The sequence below is a fragment of the Pelodiscus sinensis genome, chromosome 20 (genome assembly GCF_049634645.1).
Source record: "Pelodiscus sinensis isolate JC-2024 chromosome 20, ASM4963464v1, whole genome shotgun sequence".
NCBI classification, from domain to species: Eukaryota; Metazoa; Chordata; order Testudines; family Trionychidae; genus Pelodiscus; species Pelodiscus sinensis.
This window is the reverse complement of record NC_134730.1, coordinates 27,733,319-27,756,060: the sequence shown is the minus strand read 5'-3', so window position 1 is coordinate 27,756,060 and position 22,742 is coordinate 27,733,319. Positions and strand designations below refer to the sequence as shown.

The 22,742-nt window shown below is 55.5% G+C and overlaps 1 protein-coding gene and 1 long non-coding RNA gene across 2 annotated transcripts in view; one reads left to right on the top strand and one right to left on the bottom strand.

Annotated features, from left to right (window-relative positions):
* The window catches only part of CEP131 (centrosomal protein 131), a 33,741-nt gene extending 17,097 nt beyond the window's left edge, over positions 1-16,644 (bottom strand). Inside the window, exons 1-10 of the mRNA XM_075904065.1 lie at positions 16,227-16,644; positions 13,889-14,090; positions 8,806-8,900; positions 5,716-5,830; positions 5,165-5,292; positions 3,614-3,727; positions 2,573-2,725; positions 1,885-2,002; positions 963-1,082; positions 95-263 (exon numbers count right to left, since the gene is read on the bottom strand). Of these exons, the coding sequence (XP_075760180.1) occupies positions 95-263; positions 963-1,082; positions 1,885-2,002; positions 2,573-2,725; positions 3,614-3,727; positions 5,165-5,292; positions 5,716-5,830; positions 8,806-8,900; positions 13,889-14,065 (1,189 nt within the window). The 5' untranslated portion in view covers positions 14,066-14,090; positions 16,227-16,644. The remainder of the gene's footprint in view (positions 1-94; positions 264-962; positions 1,083-1,884; positions 2,003-2,572; positions 2,726-3,613; positions 3,728-5,164; positions 5,293-5,715; positions 5,831-8,805; positions 8,901-13,888; positions 14,091-16,226) is intronic.
* A 3,365-nt stretch (positions 16,645-20,009) lies between these two features.
* On the top strand, positions 20,010-22,682 carry LOC142819143 (uncharacterized). Its single transcript, XR_012896928.1, has 3 exons — positions 20,010-20,411; positions 20,513-20,793; positions 22,141-22,682. It is a non-coding gene; the product is annotated as an uncharacterized LOC142819143 (long non-coding RNA).
* Positions 22,683-22,742: the final 60 nt, after the last annotated feature.

Sequence of the window (22,742 nt, the reverse complement as noted above, 5' to 3'; positions counted from 1 at the left end):
TTTCGGCTTCCACGCCCCAACCCGCCGCCCCGCCCTCGGCTGCTGGTGAGAGGTGCACGTGAAGCTGGGCTCTGAACACCGGGGGGAGACTCACCTGCATTATTGGCTTTGACGATGCTCTGAGCCGGGCTGACGTTCTTCCCAGAGACCGGCTTCGTGGGCTTTTTCCTGCCCACCCGCCTGCTCTCCTTGGGCAGCATCAGCCCCTCCTCCGCGAGGCGCTTCGCCTCAGAGGCCTTCTGGGCTCGTTTCTGTTGAAGCTCCTTTAACAGGGGACTCAGCGTCAGCACCCTGCCCAGCACAAAGCCCCCTCGGCGTGGGTGACCAGCGGCTGGGGGAGGGGGGGGGGTGACAGCGTGAGCAGTGGGGAGATGCAAGGGAGAGCCAGTCAACTCGGCGCAGCAGGCAGCGAGGGGTTAACGAGCTGATGATCCATCCAGCAAGACAGGGGACGTGGCTTCCAAACCAACGCATCCGCGCTGTGTCAGCAACCCCCAGAGCCTGAGTCTTCCCGCGCAGGGCTGGCGTGGGAGTAATCCCATAGCGCAGTAGTGGGGGCGGGGCCAGTACGACCAATGCGCAGGCAGAGCAGCAGCGCCAATGCCTCCGGCCAACGTGCTTCAACCTGCCCTGCTGGGACCAGTCCCTCCCAAGAGGGGTGTCCAGTGTCTGGGGCCCCCGGGGCCGGGGCCTGCTGGGGCTGCCATTCCAGACGTGGAGGAGGACAGTCTCGCTGGTGTGGAACAGAGACCAGCTTCTCACACACGCTGCTGAACGGCGAGAGATTCCGGGCTGGCCAGGGCAGAGGGGAGTATCCCCGGGGGCTATGCCACTTAGTGCCCAACCCTTCCCCAGTTACGCCGCGTGCAGCCTGTGTGAAGGCAGGCAAACACCCCTCTCCCCTTGCCCCACATCCACCTCCTGACAGGCAAGCGCTCAGAGCCCACCGATTCCACCATTACCTGGATAGCCGCTCGCCGGGCCAGCTGGGCCTTCTCCTCCCGGATCCTCCGCCTCTCCTCATCCTTCTTCCGCTGCAAGTCCAGGACGTTCCCCTCCTCCATCCGCTGCTGCTGCCTTCCCTTCACACAAGCCCAGAGGGAGGTTACGGAGAACTATGGGTGCTCCTGGCCAGCACGCAGCCAAAACAGGAGCAAACCGCATTTCCCCCCTGGCTGGGGTTGCCCCAAACCCAGAAAGTTTCCTGTGTCCAGAGAGGCTTGCCTCTAGGGGGCATGCTTCTGAAACACTACAAGCAATTACGGGCTGGCTGGTGTGAAATCACTGATGAGACAGGCTTAAAAATAGACTCACATGCGAGAGCGCCACAGTTTCTCCCTATTTATCTAAATAATTAAATAGGAAGAAGTATAAAAAGCCGCAGGTGCCGCATCACTTCCTGAGGTGCCAATTATCAGCAGGGCACAGCGTGCCGACCCAGGGCATCACTGCTCTAGCCAGTAACCTTCAACAGGAGCTATGGCTGTTACTGCCAGTCGAGTGGCTGTTTGCAGCTACACCAGGTGAAGGGAGAGACACCAGCAGAGGCTGACACGAGGGGCTTGTGGCCTGGTTTTCAGAGGGACTAAACGCCCACGAATGGCAGTGTGAATGGGTGCCATGCAAACCCCCAGGCCAGCAGTGCTGCGCGCTGTCCCACGAGCCGCCCAAGCCTAGTGACTGGGCCCCGTCTCTGCTTCCATGACCTTGCAAGGGTTGAACTTGTCTCGCTCTCCCCTGGCTACCCTGCAGCCGGGTCCAGCTCTCAGCTGCAAGGGCGGATGGCCAGACAGGAAGCACTTCTCTGTTTCCAGGGGCAGCAGGCTGTGTCAGATTGGGGAGTGGGCTCTGAGCGAACACCCAGGAGACCTGCCTGTGACAGACCTCTCTCTTGGAAGCCAACAAGCTCTCGAGAGCAGCTGCACCCATCTTGTGCCTCTGCGAATGGCGTCGGTACCAGCGCTGGATGGTCACAGCTGCCAGGTTAACCCGATGAATGAACCTGTGAGGGAAAGAGGCAGCTCAGTGACCCAGCTGCAAGCACATGGGCGGAGACCCCCAGCCTGAGGGCTTGCCAACCATCTCCCCGCTCCGGTCACTGGTTTGGGTTGTCCAAAAGGGAACGGCTGTTTCTCGGAGATTAGTCAAGAGAACGGCCAGAGCGGGTCAGACCAAAGGTCCGTCTAGCTCAGTAACCCGCCTCCCTGTACGATCAGGCCGTACAAGCTCACCGGTAGGCTGAAGACAGGCCCAGACCACAGGCTGTGCTAAACTGATGTAGAAATGGGGACAGGCTGATTTCCAGCAGCTCACAGACGGACTCAGAGTACGCACGCACAAACGTCCGACCAGGCAAAACCTGCTCCTCCTCCCAACTCCAGCGTCTCCCTTTGCCTCTTCCTATTCATGGATTCACACTTGATTCATTCCCTCTCCTAACGCCAGAGCAGTCCCTTTCTTCTGTGTCCCAAGCCCTGAGCTGCCTGCCTTGCGACTTCCCAGGGCTGCCCCCATCCCCGGCACCCCATCCTCCGCCTCCACCAGCCCGGAGCTTCTCCCTCCCCTGCCGCACCTCTCCGCCTCCTCCTCCGTCACCTCCGTCCTCTTGAGCAGGCTGCTGCTGCTGTTGTTGCAGGGCACTGTGTTGTTGCTGGAAAAGTTCTTCTGAGACTTCTTGAAGCTGCTGCTCTCACTGTCCTCGTTCAAGGTCGCTTTGATCATGTTGCTAAGGGAGAAGAGGAGACGGTCTAGGCCAGGGGTCAGTAACCTTTGGCTCTCACTAAATATGACTCCGTCTGAACCAAATACGGGGACTCCAGCTGATCCCGGGTTCCTGCAGTGCTGCCCCTTTGAAACGCTGCCACCGCATTTCAAAGGGGCAGCTGCACTGAGCCTGGGGTCAGCTGAGGACTCCAGCTTGCCCCAGGCTTCCGTGGTGCTGCCCCTTTGAAACGCTGCCACAGTGTTTCAAAGGGACAACGTACACGATTAATGGCAATTCATTTTTTTTAGTCACTTGACAGCCCTAATATCAAGTTGTATATTTTCAGTCATGCGAATGGGCATTCTTATATGGCTCTTTGTGGACCATTTGTTCTGGATTTTTGTCGTTTGGCTCTCTGGTTTGAAAAGCTGAAAAAACAACCAATAGTCTAGTAGCACTTTAAAGACTAACGAGAGTGTAGATGGGATCATGAGCTTTCGTGGGCACAGCCCACTTCTTCAGAGGACAGAAGAGGGCTGTGCCCAGGAAAGCTCATGATCCCATCTACATGTTTTGTTCGTCTGTAAGGTGCTACTAGACTATCTGTTGCTGTCTAAGTTTTTCCTGTTACAGATTAACTCAGCTTCCCTCTGAAGCTAGGTTAGAAAAGGCGGCCTACCCCTGTATTAGAGGGTGTTTTGGAACAAACTGACACAGCTACAGGGCCTGCTGAAGGAGACCAGGCTGCCAGCTAGCATTAGCAGTCACGCTGGGGGGGGAGGGAGGGGAGGGGAGGCGAGGGGCGGGGCGTGGATATGTTTTAAGCACCACCTCTCATGCAAACCCCCCAGTCCCAGCCGGCGCGGCAGCAGAGAACTAGTCCCCAGCAGAGTGCTCACCCACACGTACTTGAGGGAGGATGCTGCCTGGTTGGAGCTTTTTGGCGTGGAGGCCTTGTCTGCGGTGGAGTAGTTGTTATGCACCATGGTGGTCACACTGTTGCCCATGGCCCCTTTGTGACTCCTTGTGTGGAGAGAAGGACGGCACGTTACGGCTGGCTGGATCAGAGCACAGACGTGGTCTAGATAGCTCAGGCCTGGTTTCCCGGCCCCCCACAGCTCCTCTTAGGCTGTCAGGCATGGTTGCCGGGTGCACTGCCACCCACAAGGCAGCTCCTAGACATTCACCTGTCACCCAGAACGTGCTCCTCCCCAGCACTGTGCAGAGAACTCCGCAGCCACCCCCCTCCCGCAGGGGGCGTGCGCTCACATGGGACAGCAGCCAAGAGTCCGTGAGTTTGCGTTTGCCCCGCACGGCGTTTCCAACGTGGCGCACTGGCGTAAGCCGGGCCTGGCCCAGCACGGGAAAGGAAGGGGCTGCCCAGCCTCGCGGTACAGCCTTCCTCTGCCGTTCAGCCACCTGCCCCTAGCGTGCACTCGCTGAGGAACGAGGGAGGAAGAGCCGTCACCCAACGCGCTGGACCTACTCTATCCAAAACGGCGCCGCTAAAGCCACCTTCCCTGCCTGACACAGCCTCCCCAAACTTCCTGTCTCCCCAAAACGGGACTCGGTCACCTCATCCTCACCTGTGCCGCTCCATCCCCGGCCCGTGTCCTCCTCTAGCCCTTCTAACGGCTGCTCCCTTTGCCGCCTCCTACTCAGGCATCCACGCTTCACTCAGCCCCTCTCCTAAAGCCAGAGCAGCGTCGCTTCCTGGGCACTAAGCAACCTTCTTTTCAGCCTTCCAATGACTCCCCTCCAGCCCAACCTGCTCTGCTCAGCTGCCTGCTGCATCTGACCCTTAGCGGCTGCACTGCAGCTAGTTCTGCAGCATCCCCCTGGGCTGTGAAGCATCGTGTAATCGCTCTGGATGGCCACTCACCTCATTCTCAGCTAGGGACGTAAAGATCCAGGCAGCAGGTTAACCAGCTAAACTAGTACAATTCTACCATTCCACCCGGGGGAGGGGAACCTCTTCTGGGTCGGGGGCTGCTGACCCACAGAACAATCACTCGGGGGCCACACACAAGTGAGACGCAAAGTGAGAAGCCCTGGCTGAGAAGGAGGAAGGCCCTCCCCATGCTCCCCTTGCACCCAGAGCCTAGCGGGGCCCAGGCTAGTAGACTGTGCGTGCTCCAGCCTCGTGGGTGAGCAGCAAGGGGCTGGAGCTCCAATGTGGGGAGAATCCCTGAGCCTCTGAGGCTGGATCCAGGCAAGCTGGGGGCCGGATTCGGACCCTGGGGCCAGAGGTTCCCCACCCGATTTAACCAGTTAACCATTAACTGAGGTCACAGTGGGGGCTGGGGCCTGCCAGCCCGACTCAGCCAGGGCTGCTTAACACTAACCAGTTAACCTTTTACATCCCTCTTCTCAGCTGACTCATCTCATCACCCCCTCACACAGGGGTCCCGTTCCCCGTTTTAGGGGGTCACCCCTGCCCTGCGGTGCCGCCTCCCTTACCGGTTATTGGCAGTGAAGTTGGCTGCCAGCAGCACAGTGGTTTCTTTCTTCCTCATGCCGGCTGGGGACTCTCGCGTGCTGGTGCTGCGGGTGCCGGATGGGACTGGGAAGGCTCTGGGCTGATCGTCCTAGAGGGCACAAGCGGAGACGTGTGTAAGCGCTCAGTCACTGTGCATTACAGACCCTTCCTGAGGAACGTGGTCTCCCTGCGGGGGCCGTGTCCCCCAGAAAGATTCACTGTCCCACCATCTCACGTGGTCTGAAAGGTCCAGACACCAGCAACCACTGGGAACGGGCCAGACAAATAGACCCAAGGTCTAACCCAGCTCAGGGGGCACCCGCATGGCTGTAGGCAGGCTCGGTAGGCATTTGTGCTGCAGCTCCAGAGTATTGGGGTGTTCAACCACCTCAGCCCCGAGCTGGAAACGGACCCGTCTCCAGAGAGACGAGAGGAAGGACCGAAGCATGTAACTTGAAGCCAATGGCTGCGCACAGGAGTACGGGGAGCATGCTGTGGCCCACAACAGTACAAATAGGGTGTTTTCCCTTACCAGGATATTCCATGTGGTTTTCTTATCTGGGGAGGTTTTGCTCAGACTTGCCAGCTTTTTTCTTCCCCCAGAGCTGCTGTCAAAGAAGGTCAAGAAGTCTCCAGGCTGCTCAGCACTATTATCCCAGAAGGAGGAAACCCCAAGAAAGGGAAGGAAAAAAAAACCCTTTTCAGGAACCTCACAGGCAGAACTAAGAGCAGTAAGACAGTGACGCCCTGGGGCTCTGTGCTTCAAGGGCTGCTGTGGTGCCAAGGGAGCAGTTTGAGTCAGATGGGAGCACTGTCCCTAACAAATCTGCACAGTCTGACACTAACCCATAGAGCTGGCTTGATAAAGCAGAGACTTGCCTGTCACCCAAACCAGGCAGGACAAGAGCTTTGCAGAAAGAGGGTGTTATGTAGTTCCTGGTACTGTGTGTAATTAGTTCTTACTAAGGATGTTAAAAAGCGGGTAATTGGATAACCATGTAACTGCTGAAAATCTCAGCAGTTACAAGGTAAATGTGCATCTGCAGCGCTGGGCCCACACCAGCTCCGGGCTCCCCGAGAGCCTGCGTGTAATTGTGAACAGTAACTGATGAGCCCGGTTTAAAGGGTTACACCTTTATACCCCTTGTTCTTACATGGTGCTTTGTATTTCAAAATCCCCATGTCAATAAACGTTATATTATGGGAAGGAACGAGTGAGGGACAGAGGCAGGACTCCTGGATTCCATCAGTGACTTGTCACATGACCCATGAAAAATCACCTACTCATCTCAAGCGGGGAGAATATCCCACTCACAGGGGTACTGTGAGCACCGTGAAATGCTTTGAGATTCCTGGCGAGGTGGAAAGCTTGGAGGAGTATGCATACAAGTACACATTTGTGTGTTCTTATGGCCTGCAGCAAAGGCTGTAGAGATCTAGCAAGAACGATAAGGCGGAAAACCTTTCACTGAATGCAGCATTTTAAAAAAATCTGAAAACCCAAATACCCAAAGTTGGACCAAACAGAAGCCTTCAGATAGCGGAAAGCACATGAGCATAACATCTGCCGTGCTCGTGGTACCCTGATGTCCACGGGGGCACAGTCTGGTTATGTTCCTAAAGCCAGACAGTTGATCAATTTCGCACAGTCCGCTGCAAACCTCACAGAGTCCAGTGCCCCAGAGCACTCACATATCTAACTCAGCAGTGGGCAGCCCAGCTCAGCACAGATCTGTGCTCAACATCTTCCTACGAACTTCCAGCTATACTAGGGCTCATTGTTTCTGAGCTACAATGTGGCAAAAACAGCATTGCAAGACTTTGCCAAAGAAGTGAGCCTGTTTATTCCCGCTCCCATCTTTCAGAAATGGTGCATATCTGCCTAAAACTAGCCAGGAGCCCTCCTCTAGCCACCAATCACAATGCAAAATCGGAAGGGCGGAGGGCCTTTAGTGAAGATTTACACAGTGGGAGGCAAAAATCAAGCTAATTAGAAGGAGCTTGATAAAATGGGAAGAAGCAACCTCCCCACACAAGCCCTGATTAATCTAGAAACCCCGCAAAGAACCTCACAAACAGCACACTAGTCTGAGGTGCCTGCTGTATCAGGACTTAAATCCCCATGGCATCTACTATTCTACGCCCAAAGCATTTCCCTCTGACATTTAACAATACATTCCTGGAGGTGGGGGGAGGCCTCGCTTTTAAGAGAAGCGGCAGCAGCAAGAAAAACAAACCTTCACTGTGCATCAGTTCCTAGGAACAGAATGTCCAAACACCCCATGTACCCCACTCTTACACGCTGAGGTTCTGCTCCCCCTTTCATACGGATCAAGAAATCAGAGTTCAGACCGTGTAAGAGGGGCCCTAAACGAGAGTCTGAAGCTGGAAGGGACATGGCATTTGTTTCTTTCATTCCTATAATTTCCCTCTGCCTCCCTCTCCCAATTCAGCCTTTCAGGTCTGTAACAGCAACAGTGAAGGAGCAGCGGGACCCAAGGCTGGGGGCAAATGTCAGTCAAACAGGAGAATGGCCTTTCACAATCAGAGACAGTGGAGAGTCTGCAATAGCAGAATAAAACCTTCCTACCTCTTGCGGGACAGGAGGAGGGAGGACAGGTCTCAGGGAGGTCACAACAGTTGACAGAAGTTTCTTCTCTCCTGTACTAATACGTGATGCTCTCTCTCCTTTAAGAGATGAAATCTCTCTACCTATTTATGAGTCTCTCTGGCTACGTCTACACTGGCCCCTTTTCCGGAAGGGGCATGTAAATTTCACTAGTCGTCGTAGGGAAATCCGCGGGGGATTTAAATATCCCCCGCGGCATTTAAATAAAAGTGTCCGCCGCTTTTTTCCGGCTTTTAAAAAAGCCGGAAAAGAGCGTCTAGACTGGCCCCGATCCTCCGGAAAAAGTGCCCTTTTCCGGAGGCTCTTATTCCTACTTCAAAGGGCACTTTTTCCGGAGGATCGGGGCCAGTCTAGACGCTCTTTTCCGGCTTTTTTAAAAGCCGGAAAAAAGCGGCGGACATTTTTATTTAAATGCCGCGAGGGATATTTAAATCCCCCGCGGATTTCCCTACGACGACTAGTGAAATTTACATGCCCCTTCCGGAAAAGGGGCCAGTGTAGACGTAGCCTCTATGTCTGAGCACCCAAAGGGCTGGGAAGTAGATCTGGTCAGCTCACCGGTCAGCTGTCCCTCTCCTTGCATTGTCCATCCTGCATGCACAATGGTTTGCTATTCTATGGTGCTCAGAAGTGCTAAGCAACACAAGTTGGATTGTTAGAATGGACATCCGTGCCTCCTGGAATTAATTTGGGGTGTGGTTTACTCGAGGCTCATTTCTGAAAGGGTTTTTGTGTACATTGCCTGTCTCGCCTAGATTCTAACCTCATGCTCCCCCAAGGAAAAGGACCATTGGTTTTCCAAAACTGAAACCCAGACATGATCTGAAGGGACAGGAGAACATGAGATATCACTGAGAAAGGAGGTCAGTTTCCATCTCAGGATTAAAAGTACCTGAACCTCAGACAAGGACCAGTTAGCTTAACCAAACCATGACACTGAGGGTTTCCTTGCTTTTGGGTAAATGTGGTGGGTAAGTATTCTTTTAGCCCTACCTGAAAGCACCATTCACCTGCTGGTTGACCTGGGTGGTACTGCTGGATCTCCGGAGATTGTTAATGGCCCTGGAACAGCCAAGTCCTGCATCTTCCTGCATAGGGGAAAGCGAAATCTGTGAACTGCGGCACTCTGTAGTCACACCCTACACACTACTACAATGATATTTGTACAAAATGTGCTTTGTGACGTGTCAGATGAAATCTAACAAAACACTGATTATTAATCTCATGGTCAAAGACATGTGTTGACCCTGTACGTGAGGCTACAAATTCCCTCTATATGATGGTCACGATAAAACAGCCTAGCCTAGACCACGGTGATAAACGGGTCAGTCCTACACCCAGAAATGTGGGTTGACCTCAATTTACATAGTAGCAGTAAGGACAGCTATCCAGCTAAACAGCAGGGGGTTATCCTGTTCTGAGCTGGAGGGACAGAGAATCAACATCGCTAGAGAGATCACTAGAGAGATGCAGACAACTGAGTCCCCAGAAGTCTTCTTGCCTTGTAAGATGGAGAAATCTCTTCACGGATACAAGGAACAGAGCCACACCCCACCTTTATCCTTCACCTCAGGCGAAAAAGAAACTGAGGGTATGTCTACACTACAGCACTAATTCGAACCAACTTCATTCGAATTAGTTAATTCTAACTAAGCCAATTCGAATTAGTGCATCTAGACCTAAAAACTAATGCGAATTAGCGTTTTGCTAATTTGAACTAGCATGTCCACATTGAGTGGACCCTGAACCGAAGTTAAGGCTGGCCAGAACAGGTGCCGGCAGGGCATCAGGTTAGGACTTAGAGTGTGGAGCTGCTGCCTCAGGCTAGCCGAGAGCTGTGCTTGAGGGACCCGACCCCCACCCCAGACAGACAATTCTCAGGGTTCCCTGCTTGCTTGTCTACCTCGATGAGGGACAGCAAAGCAGTCCTGGCTTGGAGTGCCTTGCGTGCTCGCACTCGGCACATCACAGCACTCGGCCATTAGCCTGGCTGCACTTGCCACAGGCTGCCATCCGGGGGAGGTCAATCGGGGGCCTGTCAGGATCCAGGAAACCCTGCAGGAGAGCTTCCACCCTGAGGAACCCGCAAAGCCACCCCAGTCCTCCCCATCGGGGGCTCGTACCCCATTCCTCCCTCACCTCCTTCCACTTATCCCTCCCTAGCCCCCCCTTCCTGATGTAAAAAAAAATAAAGGACACGTGTGTTCAAGAATAGAAACTCTCTTTATTTAACAAAACTGGGGGTGGGGGATTAACCTCTGGGGAGACTGGGAAAAGGAGGTGAGAGAGGGTGGAAGAGGGGAAGGGGAAACCTGAGAGGAGGGAGCTGGAAGGGGGAAGCCAGGCGAAGAAGGAGGAGGGGAAGTATAAAACTATGGTACGCCATATCTTCAGTACTGTGTACAGATGTGGTTTCCTCACCTCAAAAGAGATGTTTTGGTCTTGGAAAGGGTTCAGAAAAGGGCAACTAAAATGATTAGGGGTTTGGAACAGGTCCCATATGAAGAGAGGCTAAAAAGACTGGGACTTTTCAGCTTAGAAAAGAGGAGACTGAGGGGGAATATGATAGAAGTCTATAAAATCAGAAGAGGGTGCATAAAGGAAAGTTCTTCATTAGTTCCCATAAGAGAAGGACTAGAGGACACCAAATGAAATGAATGGGTAGCAGGCTTCAAACTAATAAAAGAAAGTTCTTCTTCACAAACCAAATAGTCAACCTGTGGAACTCCTTGCTGCAGGAGGCTGTGAAGGCTAGAACTAGAACAGAGTTTAAAGAGAAGTTAGATAAATTCATGGAGGTTGGGTCCATGGAGTGCTATTAGCCAGGGGGTAGGAACGGTGTCCCTGGTCTCTGTTTGTGAAAGGCTGGAGATGGATGGCATGAGACAAATGGCTTGGTCATTGTCTTCGGTCCATCCCCTCCGGGGTAGTTGGTGTTGGCCGCTGTCGGCAGACAGGCTACTGGGCTAGATGGACCTTTGGTCTGATCTAGTACGGCCGTTCTTATGTTCTAAGCTCAAGGGTCTCACTGGACCACCATGATTTTCATGCAAACCTGCTCCTGGGTTCGCATGTGGCCTTTGGTGGCCAGGCTGGCAGCTATCCTGCCCTAGACGGCCACTTTCCTGTGCCTAGTGCGGAGGTCGTGGACGTTGGAGGCCTCCCCCCAAACCTGGATGAGGTCCACGATCTCCACACTAGACCAGGTGGGCGCCCGCCTCTTGCGGCAGGCTCCTGGGAGCTGCCAGCCTGGTCCCGGGAAGAGGCGGAGGGCTGGATGGCAGCGGGTAGCTGGCTCATGCCGTGCCAGGTGCAGGGTCTGCTGGCTAGGTGCTGGCAGGATTGCACCTGGCACAAGCACCGTAGTCAGACCATGGCCCTTTAAGGGCTCCAGGGCCGGGAGGGGGGCTGAAGAGTTTCCCTGGTTTGACCCAGAGTGGCCACCAGGGCAAGCTGGGAAGGGCTAACCTCCCATTAGTTCGAATTAAGTGGCTACACAGCCCTTAATTCGAACTACTTAATTCGAAATAGGCGTTAGTCCTCATAGAATGAGGTTTACCTAGTTCGAATTAAGCGCTCCGCTAGTTCGAATTAAGTTCGAACTAGCGGTTTGTATGTGTAGCGCCTATGAAAGTTCATTCGAACTAACGGCTGTTAGTTCGAATTAACTTTGTAGTGTAGACAGACCCTGAGTTATTTGCTTCTGTGATTGGTCTGGGCAGAATCTGACAGCAAATGCTCGAAAGGAGACTGGAGGTAAAAGAAATCCTCTTGAACAAAGACTGCATCGTGCAAGACTAAGTTTTAGATTCTGAGATGCATGTTTTCACATTCATTTGTATGTAACCATCTCAGCTGTACTCTCTTTTACCTGGTAACACTTAATCAATGCTCTCGTGTTAATTAACTTGTTTTACTTTTATTATAAACCCGTTCAGTGCTGCGACTGAAGAGACAGGAATAGTTACCTCAGTTACATAGAGAAGTTAAGAGGGCCTGACTAACGTCTTCTGGGAATGCACAGGGGTAGGAGCTGTACGCTGCCAAGAAACCTCTCTGATGAGCCTGAGGGCTGGAGTTCACTGATTGTTACCAGCTGGCCCAGTCTGGACTGGGAAAGCCATGAAGCATTTGCTGGGATGACAGGGAGCAAACAGTCTAATCTCCAGCAAGTCCACTGGTGCAAAGCCAGAGAGGGAACACAGTGGCTCAGAGTGCTGGGTATCCCCAGCGGTGTGTTGCAAAACCCAACAATAGCTCTCTAAAGAAAATCTTAAAAAACAACAAGTAGACTAGTAGCACCTTAAAAACTAACAAAACATGTAGATGGAATCATGAGCTTTTGTGGGCGCAACACACTTCTTCAGATGACAGAGGTATTAGAAGTCCAGATCCAAGAATAAATAAGGGAAGTGCAGAGAGGAAAAAAAAAAAGAGAGAAAAGGAGGGGGAAAGAGAGAGAGAGACAGTGAGTAGATGGTTCAAATGGTTACAACAGGCTAAGAACAATTAGCACCTCCACAGTTGGGTTGGTAGGTTAAGTCAGTGGTCCCCAACCTTTTGGGGCCGCCCATGCGCCGAGCACCCAGGGCCAGCACCACCCATGAACCGCACACCCGGGGGTGGGGCCGCCCATATGCCGCGCACCCAGGACCGACACACCCCATGCGCCGCGCACCCGGGGCCGACACACCCCACGCGCTGCGCGCCCAGGTGCGAGGCCGGCCCCAATCACTCAGCGGGTGCACATAAATGGCCCAGCAGGTGCCATGGCGCCCACAGGCACTGCATTGGAGACAACTGGGTTAAGTCATAGGACGTGGAACGTAGTGTGGGAGCTAGCCCATGTCCTTGTTCATACCATTTGCATAAGAATTAAACATGTAAATGAAGTTAAGTTCCAATCCTTCTCTGTGTATTTGGCTTGTGGAATCAGCCTGACACAGGTTTTTGTATACTGCGTTTTCGGATATCTGATTTGTGTCCACTAATTCTTTCCCGTAACCATTTAAACAGTGACAGTGTTACATCCCTAGTCTGAAGATATAAGACAAGGCCAACATCTGCATCTTCTGCCAGATGCAGGATCATTGAAAGGAAGTCACCAAAGGGAAGAGCAAGGAAGGGATGGAAAGTACTGATTGACAGCTGCTGGCACCGCCTTGCCCTTACAGGACAATGGGAAGGAACAAGAAGAGAAAGGAGGAGGAGGAGACCCACAGGTCCACATCAAGACTTCAGCCTGTGTAGTCTAGATAAAGAACACGATCCCTCCTCCAGCAACCGAACCCCCTCCCCTCCAGATCCAGCTTGTAGCCGGCCCTTCCCAAACCCTTTCTTCTCCAGAAAAATGGCCTGGCCTCTATTAAATGAATTCAGAACACTTGCCGCACACAGCAGTGGTGCTTCAAACAGCAACAGGCCGTTAGAGGCTCCTTCTATCCCAAAGCACACACCCAACTTCTGCTCAGAGAACAAAAGCAAGGGGAACACATGCCCCAGGGGATGAAGTTAAACACTCAGGGACCCCTCTAGGGCAGTGGTCCCTAACGCAGTGCCCGTGGGTGCCACGGCGCCCACCGAATGATCTGGGCCGGCCCCAGGCGCCTGGCAGCCCCAAAAGGTTGGGGACCACTGCTCTAGGGTGTATCATGTCTGTCCAGATTCTCCCAATAATGCAGGGGTCGGGAACCTAAGGCCCAGGGGCCAAATATGGCCCCCAGCTTGCCTGGATCTAGCCCCTGAGGCTCAGGGTTCCCCCCAACATTGGGGAGCCCAGTCTGGTACTCCAACCCCTCTCCTCTCCGATGTTCCTCTGCAGAGCTGGAGTGCACAAAATCTACTAACCCAGGCTCCCCCTATGATCCGGTGTGCAAGGGGAGTGTGGAGAGTGTCTCTCTCCTTCTCAGTCGAGGGCCACGTTAGTGAGAGTTTTGGTCACTGGGGTTTTTTTGTTTGTTTTGTTTCTTTGCCTCTCGCTCGGGCGTGGGTCAGCAGCCCCCAACCCTGAGAAGGCTCCCCACCCCTGTGGTAATGGGAGGTTTTGGAGAAAGCACCTCCCCCACACAGTACTCACCAGAGCGTTCCTTTTGGGCTTGCTCTCAGTGATGACGGAGACGGAACGAGCCATGTGCTTAGCTGGAGAGGCGCTGCTTGGCCGCTGCAAAACTTGCAGTGGCAGGCCCGTCAGACTCAGGTCTATGCCATCAGCATTGATGGACTGGCAAGAGGAACAGCTGCGGGTGCTTTTCATTTTGGGATGGAGCGGGAGACAAATCCTGCAAGGGGATTGAGAAGAGATGAAGCACAGTGGGGTCAGGTAGCAAGTGACTGGCACCTGCAAATCTCAGTGGCAGGATAAGTCATCTGCTTCTGAGCTTTCTTCCAACAACGCAAATGTACAGGGGCTGACTACAGAGCAGCTCACCCCACGCTTGGCCTGGCTCTTTGCACCTGCAAGTACATGCTAACCATCCACGCCAACATTTTCAGAAGTGGCCTAAAATTTTTGAATGTCAGGCATCTTGGGCCTGATTTACTAAGCCCCTCCAGCTTCCGGCATCTTCAGCTGGGTTTGCAGGCACTCAGAACCTTTGAAAGTCGGAGCCTGAGGGTCTCAAGTTACACTCCCAAAATCAGTAGCTACTTTCTTGGTATTTTGGCCTAATACCCATACCTTCATGTCAGGCAGACATGTATCACTGTCGCCCTATGACAGATGGAGAGCTGAGTTCAGCCACCCTATACCATACCGTGTTCAATAGGGTTCTTTCACTTCAGATACCATCCCCCACCTCCAACTCTTTTCATTCAGGTTTTACAAGTTGTATAACTGGAGCATGCTGAGAAGGGCTGTGCGATGCATGAACTGATGCAATTTCTGTCCATCACTTCTAGCCAGGAATGCACAGCACTAGGGTCAGAGGTCATGAACTTGCAAAGAAAGTTTTGAGGGAGAGAGGCGCCCAGTTAACACCCTCCACTAGGGATGTAAAATCCCCTTTAATCAGCTAACTGGTTAAACATTGTGTTTAACGGAGACAGGCAGGCTGCTGGGCTGGAGCGGCACCCCGCCCATGGCGTGGCAGGTTGGCTTGACAGGAGCAGCCCCCACCTACGGCAGGCTGCTCCAGCTAGGCTGGGGACCCACCACGACAGTGCGATGGGCCTGGCCGGAACTTTAGCCCAGCCAGTTAACCGGTTAACCACTGACATCCCTACCTCCAACCTTAACAGCCAAAGTAGTACTTAAATTCTGTCCCTTCCTTCCCTTTGCACTGCAAAGCCCAGCTCTCAAGGACCTTACTGGCTCCTTTCCAACCTCCATGGCCTCAAAGCAGTTTCACAATTACTCTGCTATGTTGCTTTATTTCTTTCAATAGTAATACAATTCCTGCACAGCAGCTGAAATTGAAGAAAGCTTCAGTTCTTGGAGAGAAAGGGGGAAACTATCCAGCCTTCACATAGGATAGCCTAAGCTCTTTCCAGAGACATTTGCAATTCCCTTGGCACAAGCAAGAACAACAAACCAACCGCTCTCTATGGAAACCATCACACTCACACCAGGAAGATGGGTCACAGCCTCACTGGGCTTGGGAGTCTGGTATATATTTGATCAGAGGAATGTATAGTTAGATCACACGGAAACATATTCTTTGCGTGGATTATAAACTACCACGACTGCTCAATATTTCATGGTTCACTACTACTGAACCAAATCAGAAAAGCACAAAGATAATAGTTGGGTTACCTAAAAAAACCTAATAAAACCAAAAAGTTTGCTCCACACAGATATGGCAAAAGTGATTGCAGGGTTAAGGCCGTATACTGTAAACACTTTGAGGCAGGGACCTTGTCTCTTTATTTGTTTTACGAGAGGTGCCCAATTTATTTTGGGTGCTATAAAATAAGAACTACCAGGTTAGCAAAAGCGACGAGGAGTCCTGTGGCACCTTATAGACTAACTGAAGTGTAGGAGCATAAGCTTTCGTGGGCAAAGACCCACTTCGTCAGATACACTTCAGTTAGTCTATAAGGTGCCACAGGACTCCTCGTCGCTTTTGCAGATTCAGACTAACACGGCTACCCCTCTGATACTTGACAGGTTAGCAAAGTATGCTCTACAATCTGAAGGCTGCTTGAGTGTAACTCTCTATTTGCAAAAGCACCATAACATCAGCATTCTTATTCCAGAAGCTCCTTTTCCTATGCCAGACCCCTCTCCAGTACAGGGGCAAGTCAGGTTTGCATTGGGCCAGGATGGTTCTCCAGGCAGAGGAAAAACCTTGCACAAGGAATTAAAAAGAAAACCTGTGGTTTGTTGGCAAAACATTACTCGCAAATGGCCAGCAATCCCGGACCTGCGTGCACAAACAAACCAAAGGGGAAAAGAGGAATATAAAAGGATTCCTTACCTGCCTGAATTTCCAGCCGCCACCCTGCTGGGGTGCTAGTATTTAAACCTATTTTCCCAGCCTCTATTGGGGAGCAGGGAACTTGAGAGGAAAAGGCAACTTAGCCCAAATCTCAGAAGGATGCTCCAGCAGCCGAGAGGAGTCCAGGTCCCAAACCCTGTTACGGCCCGGCCCCTCTTTCCTGCAGGCCAACCCTGAGCTCCCCCCACCCTAGAGAAAGGGCGATACAAAGCCCCTGATAGGATGGTGCCCCCCCCCCCCCAGGTGACTCGGGAATGGAGTCCCCAGGAGTGATTTTAAAACAGGGGAGTTAAACTTCTGGAGGGCTCACAGGCTGGATACTGCCTGCTGCCCCCCACCAAGAACTATGGGCCAGAGGTCCCCCTGTCCCACCAGCAGGAGTTAGAGCGCTGAGTGCCCCCCAGCAGGAGCTATGGGGCCGGGGTCTCCCCCCCCCCCAGGAGGAGCTGTGGGGCCGGAGTCCCCCCCAGGAGGCGCTGTGGGGCCGGGTCCCCCCCCCCAGGAGGCGCTGTGGGGCCGGGTCCCCCCCCCCCCCAGGAGGAGCTGTGGGGCCGGAGTCCCCCCCCCCCCCAGGAGGCGCTATGGGGCCGGGTCCCCCCCCAGCAGCTGTGGGGCCGGGTCCCCCCCCCAGGAGGCGCTGTGGGGCCAGGTCCCCCCCCCCAGGAGGCGCTGTGGGGCCGGGTCCCCCCCCCCAGGAGGCGCTGTGGGGCCGGGGTCCCCCCCTATCAGGAGCTGTGGGGCCGGGGTCCCCCCCCAGGAGGCGCTATGGGGCCGGGGTCCCCCCCCAGGAGGCGCTATGGGGCCGGGTCCCCCCCCAGGAGGCGCTATGGGGCCGGGTCCCCCCCCAGGAGCTGTGGGGCCGGGTCCCCCCCCAGGAGGCGCTATGGGGCCGGGTCCCACCCCCAGGAGGCGCTATGGGGCCGGGTCCCCCCCCAGGAGGCGCTATGGGGCCGGGTCCCACCCCCAGGAGGCGCTATGGGGCCGGGTCCCCCCCCAGGAGCTGTGGGGCCGGGTCCCCCCCCAGGAGGCGCTATGGGGCCGGGTCCCACCCCCAGGAGGCGCTATGGGGCCGGGTCCCCCCCCAGGAGGCGCTATGGGGCCGGGTCCCACCCCCAGGAGGCGCTATGGGGCCGGGTCCCCCCCAGGCGCTCCGGGCTCGCCGCTCGGGTCCGGCCGGCCCAGGTGCATTGTGGGAAGGGCCCCTCGAGCGCCGCGCGCCCCAAACAAGGGGCCGGGGAAGCCGCCGTGGACGCGCGTAACCGGCCCCAGAACAGCCTAACGCGGGGCGCGAGCCCGCCTCCCCAGCCACCCCATTGGCCCGCTGCGCGGACGCCGGCCTCTCACGGGGCGGCTCGGCTGCCCGTCGCGCGGGCAGGGAGTTCGGTTGAGGCGGCAGCCGGCGGGCGGGGGCCAAGGGGGGAGCTCGCCGCGCGCTGGCCGGGAGGGGGCGGGGCCAGGAGAGGGAGGGGCGGGGCGATGTGGGGCAGGGGGCCGGGAGAGGGAGGGGCGGGGCGATGTGGGGCAGGGGGCCAGGAGAGGGAGGGGCGGGGCGATGTGGGGCAGGGGGCCGGGAGAGGGAGGGGCGGGGCGATGTGGGGCAGGGGGCCAGGAGAGGGAGGGGCGGGGCGATGTGGGGCAGGGGGCCAGGAGAGGGAGGGGCGGGGTGATGTGGGGCAGGGGGCCGGGAGAGGGAGGGGAGGGGCGATGTGGGGCAGGGGGCCGGGAGAGGGAGGGGTGGGGCGATGTGGGGCAGGGGACCGGGAGAGGGAGGGGTGGGGCGATGTGGGGCAGGGGGCCGGGAGAGGGAGGGGCGGGGCGATGTGGGGCAGGGGGCCGGGAGAGGGAGGGGCGGGGCGATGTGGGGCAGGGGACCGGGAGAGGGAGGGGCGGGGCAATGTGGGGCAGGGGGCCGGGAGAGGGAGGGGCGGGGCGATGTGGGGCAGGGGGCCGGGAGAGGGAGGGGAGGGGCGATGTGGGGCAGGGGGCCAGGAGAGGGAGGGGTGGAGTGGGGGGTGGGTTAGGGCAGGGGGCCAGGAGAGGGAGGGGCGGGGTGATGTGGGGCAGGGGGCCAGGAGAGGGAGGGGAGGGGCGATGTGGGGCAGGGGGCCGGGAGAGGGAGGGGAGGGGTGATGTGGGCAGGGGGCCGGGAGAGGGAGGGGCGGGGTGATGTGGGGCAGGGGGCCAGGAGAGGGAGGGGTGGAGTGGGGGGTGGGTTAGGGCAGGGGGCCAGGAGAGGGAGGGGCAGGGTGATGTGGGGCAGGGGGCCAGGAGAGGGAGGGGTGGAGTGGGGGGTGGGTTAGGGCAGGGGGCCAGGAGAGGAAGGGGCGGGGCGATGTGGGGCAGGGGGCCAGGAGAGGAAGGGGCGGGGTGATGTGGGGCAGGGGGCCAGGAGAGGAGGGGGCGGGGTGATGTGGGGCAGGGGGCCAGGAGAGGAAGGGGCGGGGTGATGTGGGGCAGGGGGCCAGGAGAGGGAGGGGTGGAGTGGGGGGTGGGTTAGGCAGGGGTCGGCAACCTTTTCAAACTAAAGAGCCAAACTACATCAAAATCCAGAACAAGTCCACAAAGAGCCAGAGGCATAGCGGCTGTTATGCAGCCGGGGGCAAAGGCAAAATTTGCGCTTGGCCCCGCTGCCACATGGCCCCGAACGTGACACACAGCTGAGCACAATGCTGGGATGGGGGGGGGGGGAGCTTGTACTGCCTCTTCCCCCGCCCCCTCCAGTTTGGGGCTGAGCCCCACATGCACCAACCCGCGGGTGGAGATGGAGGAGGGTCGGGCTAGAGGCAGGCAGGTGGTAGAGGAGGAGCAGGCAAGCTGAGGGATATCAGGGAAAGTGGAAGGGTTCGGCATGGTGTGGGGAGTGTACAAGCGAATAAGGAAACAGCTAAAGGTAGGGAGGTGAGGTGGGTCCTCTGAAGGCTAAGGCATCAGCCCCTGGAGTCTGAGGTTGTGGGTTTGAGTTTGCCTGCCCACCCTGGGAGCAGCTGATCGACCACCATTGGGGCGGGGCGGGGCGGCTTGCTTTGGAGCTGCTGCTGTGTGCCAGTTAGCAGTTTAATTTTAAAAGTTGCATGTATTATGGGAATGACAAAAGAGCCATATTTGGTTCTGTACTTTTTTGGTTCTCATACTATTTTTTAATGTGGGGTCTACAGTTCAGTTGAGCCTCTGTTATGGTCTCTCTCAAAAGTTTCCATGCAGCTTGTAGGGATGATGGACTCAGGGCACAGGGTTGGGGTAGGCTGGTGAAGGTAGGGAGGTGGGGTGAGGTGAGTCCTCCAGTGGCCTACTGGATAAGGCATTAACCAGCAGCCTCTGCTACTTGGGGCTGTGGGTCCAAGTCTCTCCCACCTTGGCCCAGGCTGCTATTACCGGCTTGCCCAGGGCTGGAGCTGACATCAGCTGAAAGTGGCACAGATCCTCCAGTGGCCTAATGGATAAGGCCTCAGCCCCCAGAAGCTGGGGCTGTGGGTTTGAGTCCACCAGCCTGTAGCAGGGCAAGCAGCTTGCTCTGGAGATGCTGCCAGGGTGGGGCCAGCAGAGCCCCAGCTTGCTGTGTGCCAGAGTTAAAGTGTATTTTGGGAATGACACAACAAGAGCCATATTTGGCTCAGAGAGGCAGAGGTTGCTACTAGTGGGGTGAAGGGAGGTGGAGATGGGGAGGGGCAGGGTGGGGTATGGAGTAGGCAGGGGGTGCAGTGAGGAGGGGCTGGGTGGTGTGGGGTGAGGAGGGATGGGGCAGGGTGAGGAAAGGCAGGGAAGGGGGACAAGGGGAGGTAGGGGTGAGGAGGGACAGCAGTGAGGTAAGTACAAAAAGGAAGCTTATAAGAAGTGGAAACTTGGACAGGTGACTATGGAGGAGTATAAATATATTGCTTGAGAATGCAGGGGAGTTCTCAGGAAGGCGAAAGCGCAACTGGAATTGCAGCTGGCAAGGGATGTGAAGGGCAACAAGAAAGGTTTCTACAGGCATGTTGGTGATCAGAGAGGGTGCGGGGGAGAGGGGACCCTTACTGGACGAGGGAGGTAACCTAGTGACAGATGATGTGGGAAAAGCTGAAGTACTCGATGCTTTCTTTGCTTCTGTCTTCACAGACATGGTCAGCTCCCAGACTACTGCACTAGGCAACGCAGTATGGGCAGCCCTCGGTGGAGAGAGAACAGGTTAGGAACTATTTAGAAAAGCTAAACCTACACAAATCCATGGGTCCGGCCGGATTTAATGCATCTGAGGGTAGTGAGGGAGTTGGCAAATGTCATTGCAGAGCCTTTGGCCATTATCTTTGAAATCTCATGGAGATCGGGAGAGATCCTAGATGATTGGAAAAAGGCAAATGCAGTGCCCAACTTTAAGAACGGGAAGAGGGACAGTCCAGGGAACTACAGACCAGTCAGCCTTCCCTCAGTCCCCAAAAAAATCATGGAGGGGATCCTCAAGGAATCCATTTTGAAGCACTTGGAAGAGGAGAATGTGATGAGGAATAATCAACATGGATTCACCAAGGGCAAGTCATGCCTGACCAATCTGATGAGCTTCTATGATGAGGTAACTGGCTCTGTGGACATGGGGAAGTCGGTGGATGTGATAGACCTTGACTTTAGCAAAGCTTTTAATCCTGTCTCCCACAATATTCTTGCCAACAAGTTAAGGGAATATGGATTGGAGAAATGGACGGTGAGGTGGATAGAAAGCTGGCCAGACCGTCGGGCCCATCGGGTAGTGATCTACGGCTAGATGTCAGGTTGGCGGTCAGTTTCAAGGGGAGTGCCCCACGGATTGCAGTGCTAGGACCGGTTTTGTTCAACACCTTTATTAATGACCTGGCTGAGGGGATGGATTGCACCCTCAGCAAATTTAAGGATGACACTAAGCTAGGGGGAGAGGTAGATACACTGGAGGGCAGGGATAGGGTCCAGAGTGACCTAGACAAATTAGAGGATTGGGCCAAAAGAAATCGGATGAGATTCACCAAGAACAAATGCAGAGTCCTGCCCTCGGGAGGGAAGAATCCCAAGCGTTGTTACAGGCTGGGGACCGACTGGCTAAGTAGTAGTTCTGCAGAAAAGGACCTGGGGATTCCAGTGGATGAGAAGCTGGATGTGAGTCAACAGGGCGTCCTTGTAGCCAAGAAGGCTAACGGCATATTAGGCTGCATTGGGAGGAGCATTGCCAGCAGATCCAGAGGTGTCATTATTCCCCTTTATTCAGCACTGGGGAGGCCACATCTGGAGTACTGTGTCCAGTTCTGGGCCCCCCACTACAGAAAGGATGTGGACGCATTGGAGAAGGTCCAGCAGAGGGCGACCAAAATGATTAGGGGGCTGGAGCACATGACCAACTCCTCAACCCAGAGCCCACATCCCTGCACCCCCTTCCCCCACGAAAACTCCCTCCCAGAGCCTATATCCAGTGCAACCTCCAGCCCTGAGCCCACACCCTGCACCAAAACTCCATCCAAGGCCTACATCCTGCATCCCCACCAAGGTTCCCCTACGCTGCACGGTAGCACGGCCCCACAGCAGCTTAACGAGCCCCACCCAGCCCGGGAGAGGACACCCCCAGCCCTCTCTCCCCGCAGCAGCTTGGGGCCAGGTGGGAAGTGCCTCTCCATGGCCACTGCAGCTCCAGCAGGCACAGCCGGGGGAAGGGGTGCATGTCCGGGTTCTTCTGTGCTATCCACCCAGTGAAGGATGCACTTTTCCCTCACTCCCTGAGGCCAGGGAACAGCCAGCAATGTCCCTGTACAAATCAAGGTGGGCAGAAGCTTCACCCTCCCCTCCCTAATGGGGTGGGGTCAGGCAGTCTCAAATGGGGGCGGGGGGTAAGAGGCGGGGGGGGTACGCTGTCCCCAGCCAGCCCCTTTCACCTGTCTGGTGATTCTCTTTTCTGTAGGGTTTTCAGAGGCGCAGTGCATCCCACTGTCCTGGCACAAGCAAACCCCGCCCTTGCTTTAAGTTACAAGAGGAAGCGGCCTCCCGAACGTGGTGGTCTTTGCTTTTCCTATTCAGGAGACGCTCTTGAGAAAGACGCCGACGTGCAACCTCTGGGTCTGGCAGTGCCAGGCACCACGCAGCGCTCTGAGTTCACGGGCTCAGCGTCATGCAAACACAAAAGCGGTTAGCGCGTCTTTTCAAAGGATCAGATTTGCTAAAGAAAACACCAGGTTACGGAACATGAGGAGACCGATTCGGAGGAGGTTTGGCTTTGTGTCAAAGGACAGAACCTGGGGAGATGTGACTTTCCAATGGGCCCAGAGCAAACAGCCTTTGTTACATGAGCACAGCTCTTTGGTGCCGGGAGTCTAGAAGCCAGCTGAGGCTTAGTGCCAGAACAAGAAACTCCAAACCACACATGCTCTCAGCAGACTGCGTAGCTCTGAAATGGGAGAGAAGAGAGTCCTCATGGGCCTTAGCAGGGGTCGGGGGTTCAGCGCGGCCCTGACTTCGCACCCACCACTGGGGCCAGGAAAGCCACCCCAGCGTGCTCTGCAGCAG